General features: G+C 37.6%; 1 protein-coding gene across 7 annotated transcripts in view; it reads left to right on the forward strand.

Moving 5' to 3' along the window:
* ARHGAP12 (Rho GTPase activating protein 12) overlaps positions 1–9,190 on the forward strand; it is a 117,675-nt gene that overhangs the window by 51,949 nt on the left and 56,536 nt on the right. For all 7 annotated transcript variants that reach the window (XM_010860003.1, XM_010860006.1, XM_010860007.1 and 4 more), the window contains exon 4: positions 8,060–8,323. In XM_010860003.1, coding sequence (XP_010858305.1) covers positions 8,060–8,323 — 264 coding nt within the window. The remainder of the gene's footprint in view (positions 1–8,059; positions 8,324–9,190) is intronic.

The following is a 9,190-nucleotide window of genomic DNA, read 5'->3' on the forward strand; positions in this document are numbered from 1 at the left end:
CTACAGCCCACCAGGCCCTCCGTCCATGGGATTTTCCAGGCAAGAGTACTGGAGTGGGGTGCCATTGCCTTCTCCATATATATATTTTGTTGGCCCAGACAGTAAAGAATCTGCCTGCAATGCAGGAGACCCAGGTTTGATCCCTGGGTTGGGAAGATGCCCTGGAGAATGGAATGGCAACCCACTTCAGTATTCTTACCCAGAGAATTCCATGGACAGAGGATCCAGGTGGGCTACCTACAGTCCTTGGGGTCCCAGAGAGTTGGACACAGTTGAGTGACTAACACTTTCACTTTTTTCATAGTTCAAGCATATTGGACCAGGGAACTGGTTTGCCATAAGTCCATTTAGAAAGATTGAGTATCTTCTGAACAATAGTGCACATAAAAATCACAAAGCATACTTAAAATTAGAGATTCTCCCCCCCCCCCCGCCCCGCACCCCCTGCCCACCCGCCAAACACTTTTTTCCTTTCCCTCCCTTCTTAGTTTTTTCTTTTTCCTGTCACTACCATGTGTTTGGAGCTGATGTGATGAGTCTGTGTATAAACTCACTATAACTTTTTTTTGGCCCTGCTGCACGGCATGTGGGATCTTAGTTCTCTGACTAGAGATAGAATCTGTGCCCCTGCATTGGAAGCATGAAGTCTTAACCCCTGGATTACCAGGGAATTCCCAAGAAAACCAATTTTTTAAAATTGTAACTTTTGAATTTTTTCCTCCAATTTTATTGAGATATTGTTAACATATGGTACTGTATATGTTTAAGGGTATATATTATAATGATTTGGTTTACATACATCATGAGGTGATTATCACAGTAAGTTTAGTGACCATCCATCTCATAAAGATACAAAATTAAACAAATAGAAGAAAATTGGTTTTTTGTGATGAGAACTTAGAATTTACTCTCTTTCATATAAAACATGCAGCACTATTATATTTATCATGTTGTACAGTGCATTCCTAGTACTTCTTTATCTTACAGCTTTTGACCACCTTCATCCAATTTCCTCTGCCTCTGGCAGCCACAAATCTGATCTCTTTCACTGAGTTTGTTTGTTTGAAGTGTAATTGACCTACAACAATTCATTAGGTCCTGTTACACAACATACTGACTTAGTATTTCTGTCTTTTCTTTCCTTGTGACTTTCTGGCTGTCTTTGTTGCTGTGTTTGAATTCTTTTCTCTTTTCTATGTGTACTATTGTAGATTTTTGGTTTTGTGGTTACCGTGAAGTTTATATCTGTCTGTCTGTAAATGATTATTTCAAGTTGCTGATCTCTAAACACATTTTAACAACCCTGCATTTTTACTCCCCACTCTCCCACATTTACTGTTTTTGACATCATATTTTACACCTTTTCCTGTTTTGTATGACTTACTGTGAATATAGATGGTTTTACTACTTTTGTCTTTTAACTTTCCTATGAGGTTGATTTACTTCCTTTCCTGGATATTTGCCTTTACCTTTCATAATTTTCATGTTTCTGGTTGTAACCTTTTTTGCTTAAGAGAAGTCCCTTTAACATTTCTTCTAAAGCTGATTTGGTACTGAACTCTTCCCTTTTGCTTGTCTGTAAAAGTTTCAATCTCTGCATTAGATCTGAGTGAAAGCCTTGTCAGAGACCCATAATGTTTATTAACTTTTTTTTTCTTCATACTTTAAAATTTTAAGTTGGAAGTGAAATGCACATTTCTATTTTGCTTTTCTGATTAACCTCATAAAAATTTTTTTGTCGTGTTCAGAAACCATTAACATTTCATTGCTTTTATGGTATTGCCTCGTATGTTAGGTCATTATTTACTTAACCTTCTGTTGTTGGACATTTAGATTGTGTCTCATTTATTTCTGATAAATAACATTGGAATAAACATCTTTGCAGGAAATTTTTTTCTATGTGTAGATTTTTTTATCTCCCCTTTTTCCTGAAAATATTTTTAACAGCTTTTGAAACATACTGTCAAAATGTTTTCCAGAAGGATTCAGCTGGCTAAAATCACCAGCAATAAACTGGAGTTAACATTCATCTTCACCAGCATTATGTTCATTTAAAAACCCATAGTTTTGGTTCACCAGGAAAAAATGGTATGTAATTATGGAACCATCCCTTGTTGTAGTCAGTACATGTTTTGTGTACATGTAAGCATAAATTTGGTACTTCATTCTAAGTATTTTTTCTACCAAGAATTTAAATTTTCAAGAGTTCTTGAGGAAACTTGTTAGTGATCAATGAGTGGTAGTTCCCTTGAATTTTTCTGTTGTTTAAACAGTTGGTAATAAACAGGGACAGTGTCTTTTTTGCCACGATCGGAATATTAAAAACACTGAGCCCTCTTCTGTTCTCTTTCTATACATTTTGGAAATTGAAGGTTTAAGTTGATCTTAAGTTTGTACTCAATCGTTCAGTCGTGTCCAACTCTTTGAGACCCTATGGGCTGTAGCCCACCAGGCTCCTCTGTCAGTAGGATTTGCAGGCAAGAGTACTGGAGTGGGTTGTCATTTCCTTCTTCAGGTCTAAGTTTGGAGTTAGTTTGTTAGAAAAACAAAGTTTTTATTTCTGCTGAAACTATTTGTAACAGCAAATGAACAACATTTCAAATGAACATCTGTCCAAACATTTAGTGGTAAATTAGAGTGTGAAATATTGAAGTTTTACCATTTGTCCATTGTCAATAAACCTCTTCTAATTGTGTGATCTACTTAGATTGCTGTTACATCTCTTGATTTCAGACATAACTCTTGTCTCTGTTTCTTGGTTTATCAGTTTTGAAGATTCTCTGATTTAAAAAAATTGGGGTCTATGCTTTTCTCCTTTTCCTTTCTCCTCAATGTTTGATATTTATGTATTTTCTTTCTTTCTTTAAAAATATTTATTTTTGTTTAATTATTATTTATTTGGTTGTGCCAGGTCTTAATTTTGACATGTGGGGTCTTTTAGTTGTGGTGTGTAAACTCTTCAGTTGCGGCATGTGGCACCTAGTTCCCTGACCAGGATTTGAACCCAGACCCCCTGCATTGGGAGTGCAGAGTCTTAGCCACTTGAACTACCAGGGAACCCCAATTTATATGTTTTCATTTCTTGTATTATTTCATTTGTTACCTTAAGTGGTAATTGCGAGCCTGTATCTCTGTTGTGTTACTAAGATTCCTAGACTCTTGGTTTCCCCTTGAGTTCTGGAAAGTGCCTCCAAGCGGAAGTGCTGGGGGGCGGTTGGTGCTTGTCCTTCGTTTCTTCTCTTAGGGATCGTAGTTCTGAGCTGCTTGTTCTGTGGTATAAGGCCTGAAAATACTCGTTTCCTATATTTTATTTACTTTTCTAGTTGTTCATGGCAGGAACATAATTTTGGATCCTCCTGGCTGGAAGCTGGTGTCTTTTAATGGCTTCTTAACTCCTGAATCTAGTGTTTGCTTCATGGCCCTTGTATTGAAGTCTTCAGAGGGAAGCTAGTTCCTTTTCTTTTTAAATACCATCTTTTCCTGTGAGGCTGCCTATTTCTGACTTTCTGTTTCCTTTACTGGATCCTCCTACTTTGCTTGGTACCTTATTAATTGCATCGGTAATTGTAATATTACCACCAAAAGTCACCTTTGCCAGACCCCATGCTAACTTGATACCTGTGTTTTCATTTTAATTCATAAAGCAACTGCTTAGTATTCTCTAGGGGTCTGTGTTACCCCTTCTTTCCTTCTGTGTATTCTCAAGTTTGGGGCCCCATCTGTTTGCTGATGACTTTTATATTTTTAGCACTGATTTCTGTACTGAGCTCTTAATCTGTCTACCTGATAGTCTGAGCATTTCCACCCAGACTTTTAAAAGGAGTACTGACCTACTGCAGTGTAAGTGGAACTCCTCTGTCTTTCTGTGTCCTATTCTTCATCTCAGTGTTATTTAACCCATGGTTAAACACACACCAAAAAACAAGCTTCCCACAGACAGACATACACTCTGCACGTTAATTTGACTTTCTAATCTCTTCTTGCACCTAGCCCTGCTTCTCCATTCCTGCTCTCCTTGTGTCGTTGCAGTTCTCATCTTCGGTCTGTTACTGACCTCCTAACTCATCGCTGCCTCTAGTTGTGTTCATCTAAAATCTGCAGTATTTCTAAATTTTAAATCAGAATGTGCTTCCTGGCTTAACTTGTCCAGTAATTCCTTAAATGCTGCTGGGCGACATCTGCCTTTGAACACAACACACAAATCTCCTTGTTAGACGTTCGCTTCTCTTACATCTTTCTTGTGTTGTTCCTATCACCTGCCCTCTCAGGCGGCATCCTCCCCGACCACACCATGCTTTTTTTTATATGTTTGTTCTTGCGGCTTCCTGTATCCACAGCTTTGACTTGGCTAATACTTCCGTGTTCATTTTTGAGGCTTATTCCCTTGTTTCCAGGCCTGTTCATTTTTTGCTCCCACACTCTCCCACGTGTAGCTCTAACAGTATGTCTGTTATGCATTTAAAGGATCTTTGTTTCACTTTCTTTTACTATATTAGAGGTCCTAGAAGACAAGACATTTTAAAACTCATATTTGTAACCTTTGCACTGCGGAATGCTTGACTGTCAGTCCACTTTTAGATAGTTCCTGTCTTAAATGACGACATGATTATCCATCCTTTTCCCTAATAGAAATGTGGATGTTTTCCTGGTCACCTATCTTTATCACATGTAACCAGCTCCGAGTTTCTCAATTCTGCTTTTACTGGGGTATATGTGTTTGCATTCTTTTGTTCACTTGTTTGTTCACTTGTTCATTCAGTAAATTTCCCTCAGGGCTACTGCCTGTAAGACTGTGAACTAACTATAATGCATGCCAAACATTGCATTGAATTTGTAGAATTTATAGATTAATTTTTGGAGGAGTAACATGTAAGTATTAATATAATTTTGGGTACCTGAGGAAAGTTTTATAAGTATTCCTCTTTTTTTTTTTTAAAGCTTACTTGTAAGTGTTTTAACACTTCTCTTAGTGTAGATGAGATTTTAAAAATTCTGTTGTATTTTCTAATTTGTCATTGTTCATCTATTGGGAACTGACCAAATGATCATCTTATCTGGCCAACTTACTCACCTTCTTGGTACTTTTCATAGGCTTAGGTTTTCAAATATTGGTTACATCAGTGACAAATATCAGGGTTGTTTTCCTTCGAGTACTTAGGAGTTCACTTTTTTTTTTTGCATCTTAGTACATTTCCTATCTTAGTACATTTGTTGAATAAAAACAGTGATATTTGGCATCCTGGAATTATTCTGGACTTTAATGAAAATGCTACTTTCTTAGCAGTACCTTGCTGAGTATGATGTTTATTTTGAATAATTTGTAGTCATTTTAAGGAGGCATCACCTGTTCACTTGCTAAGAGTTTTATCCTTAATCCATGTTGAATTTTATCAGTAACTTGGTTGGCATCGGTGGTGATCAAGTCAATATATTAATGTAAAGAATTACAGTAATAGATTTTCTGAAGACAGATCCTCAACATTTCTGCTTTTTCCTGATTTATTTAATGCAGTGCTAGATTTGAATGCTAATGGTTTATTGAGTATATTTTCATTTCCATTTGTAAGTAAGATTGGTTTATACTTTTATTTCACTTAGTTCTCTGCTTTTGTTTCAGAATTATGCTAGCATTATAAACTTTTTAAAGCATTTCACTTTTTTTAGATTGGAAAAACTGAAGTGTCTAAATAGAAGTTAGTTAATTTGTTATTTCTTAAAGCTGTAGTAGCATGTGTTGTAAAATCATTTAGAAAATGGCTATTTCTTGGCATCTTTATTTCCCCAAGTTTAGTAAAGTACCAGGGGCAAAGAGCTTCTTTAACTCTTGTTGAATTCTCTAGGTAAGTTCCTAGGAAATGATTTACTATGTAGAATTGTTTGTTATATTAACAGAGTTTGTTTTAGTCAGAGAAGCATTGTTACCCTGGCTAATTCAACAGGATATGAAATTAGTCTGGAAATGAAATACATGGAAATCTGTCTTCATGGATAGATTTTCTTCATAGAAAGATACTGTTTGGTGATAGTCTAAATTCAGAGCTGACCTTTATAGGAAAATGGTCTCAATAGTATCACTTAATAGAGTATTTGCATAATTACCATGTGTAAAAAGACCAAAGGTAACCATTTTATAAATGTATTCATGTCTTGGGTTATTTTTACTATTTTCTTTTTTTTAAAGCTTATTCTGTGATTTAGAGTCATTATAATTAATTTATAAGTAAATGATATTTTAGAAGTTAAAGAGCTTTAATTTCAATAAAATTGATTTGGTGTATACATTCACATTTCCCCCTTTTAAAAAAATTCAGTGTTTTCAGATATTCATAAAACTCTGGTATATTGTAGAAGTAATGGGACATCTGAGTGGTTCTCAGATTAATATAGCAAAGCAGTGGTTCTCAACCAGGGGCAGTGATGTCCCCATAGAACATTTGGCCTCATCTGGAGACTCTTTAATGGTCACAGTGGGAAGAAACCGCTGTCATTGAGTAGGTGGAGGCCGGAGGTGCTAGTGGACATAATGTACTGCACAGGATAGCCCCCTATAAAAAAGGATCTGTCCCCAAATGTTAGTGATGCCAAGGCTGAGAAACTCTGTTGTAAAAGGAAGCTAATATACACAAACACCCAACATAAAAATGTGTTCTTAGATGTGTGCTTATTCTTTCAGCATCTATAACTGTTAGTACAGTTTGCTGCTGCTGCTGCTGCTAAGTTGCTTCAGTCGTGTCCGACTCTGTGCAGCCCCATAGATGGCAGCCCACCAGGCTCCCCTGTCCCTGGGATTCTCCAGGCAAGAACACAGGAATGGGTTGCCATTTCCTTTTCCAATGCGTGAAAGTGAAAGTGAAGTCGCTCAGTGTGTCCGACTCTTAGTGACCTCATGGACTACAGCCTACCAGGCTCCTCCATCCATGGGATTTTCCAGGCAAGAGTACTGGAGTGGGGTACCATTGCCTTCTCCGTAGTACAGTTTACAAGGTCCTTATGCAAAGTGTGTGAAGAGTATTCTGCTCTTGACTGACATCTAGTGAGACATTTACAAATAAATGTAAAACTGAAAGTTGAAATTAAATAAGCGTGTAAATCAGAGTTACAGCTAGTTGTTTTTTCTGCTCTTAGGAATTTCACATATAAATAAACTAAGAAGAGAGTAAAGATTTGTTTAGGGCTACTGAGAAACAGGCTTCCCAGGTGGCTCAGTGGTAAAGAATCCGCCTGCCAATGCAGGAGATACAAGAAACGCAGGTTGGATCCCTGAGTTGGGAACATTAGTTGGAAAAAGGAAATAGCAACCCAGTCCAATATTCTTGCCTGAAAAATCCCATGGACAGAGGAACCTTGCAAGCTACAGTCCATAAGGTCAAAAAGAGCCGGGCACAACTGAGCGACTGAGCACACACACGCACACACACACACTGAGAAATTATAACTGGGAAGGAGTAGTATGTGGTAAATTCTTGGCTGAAGTACTACTATATCTCCTTTATCTTTTACTTATATTCTTGATTTAATATTAGAGCTTAGGATATAAAATTTTTTTATAGTTTTCTGAGTAAGTGCTGACTTCTGTGTAAGACGTTTTGTATTTTAAAAATTGCTTTAAAATTGTGGAGTTTTAGAGCCAGTGGAGACCTAAGTGGTTTAATCCAATTTCTTCACTTACAGAGATTAAACAGTTCTGTTTCATAGAGATGAAGCGATCTAGTCTGTGGTTTTGCAGCTTGTCAGGCCAGATCTTAAACTGGAGCCCGCCGCTCCCAGCTGCTAGTTGAGTGTGCTCTCAGGGTGAGGGGCAGTAACTAAGTACACTCTGGGTTCTTCTGAAAGCTTTTATGTTTGTTTTTCAAACTATGAATATTAAAACTGTTAAATTCTTATTTTTTCAAACTATGAACATTAAAACTTAAATTCTCATTTCCTTTAATATATATACACACCTCCATATATGTTTTAAAATGAATTTGCATTTATGTTTATAAATCTCATGTTTTATTTAATTTTTATTTATAAGCATTATACATGTGTAAACATGGGTATTTCAAATCTTTCATAGGCAACGACACCTCCAAATCAAGGGCGACCTGATTCTCCTGTCTACGCTAACCTGCAAGAACTGAAGATATCCCAGTCGGCTCTTCCCCCGCTCCCCGGAAGCCCAGCAATTCAGATTAATGGAGAATGGGAAACTCATAAAGATAGTTCAGGGCGTTGTTATTACTATAACAGAGGTACACAGGAAAGAACTTGGAAACCCCCTCGTTGGACTCGAGATACGAACACAAGCAAAGGAGATTCCCAGAGTCCAGGGGATCAAGAGGTATGAGGAGCTAGGGGGTCAACCAGTGAGTTACGGAGCTTTTTCTCTTTTCGTTCCTCAGAGAAGTAAATAGGTTTGCTTCTAACCTTTGAAATCTCTAAGATACTAAATCTTCTTTCCAAGTTTTATCATATTACTGCTTGTTGCTTCCTAGTGTGTAGATAGTAGACAGCAGCTAGCCCTGTGGCATGCTTACTTGTCTAGAGTTAACTGGGTTAATGTTGCCTATTGCCCTTGGTTTCCCTCACATGCTAGAAGATACTAATCCAGTCATTGTCATTGCCAAAGCAGTTACGATTTTTTAGAAAAAGAAGGGAAGAAAATATATGATGTGATTTAGCCAAACAAAAACCCAGTTATTTGATGCTTTTCTTTATGATTTGATGGGACTGGCAAGATACTTCTCAGTTTTTGTTAGAGGTACAAGATCACTTTTTATGTCTGTGTAGGGGAAATAAGTATAATACAAGTCCTTTGCTACAGGCTGAACATCCTCTAAGTCTGACAGTTCACTCTAAAAACATTATTTCTTGATTGGCTGGTTGTTTTCTGTTTTTTTGGCCATGCCATGTAGCTTGTGGAATCTTAGTTCCCCTACCAGGGGTCGAATCTGTGCGCCTGCAGTGGAAGTGTGGATCTTAACCACTGAACTACCAGGGAAGTCCCTAAAATCATCATTTTCTCTGACAAGTGTCCATTACCATTTCCCCAACCTTGGTTTCATAGACACACACATAGACACACATACTCAGTGCAACACACACACACACCCCTGGAGGGCGGTGCAACACACACACACACACACACACACACACACACACACACACACCACCACCATCCACACACACACACCCACCCCCCCAAACA

This window comes from Bison bison, unplaced genomic scaffold, assembly GCF_000754665.1.
Source record: "Bison bison bison isolate TAMUID 2011002044 unplaced genomic scaffold, Bison_UMD1.0 scf7180017864461, whole genome shotgun sequence".
Classification (NCBI taxonomy): domain Eukaryota; kingdom Metazoa; phylum Chordata; class Mammalia; order Artiodactyla; family Bovidae; genus Bison; species Bison bison.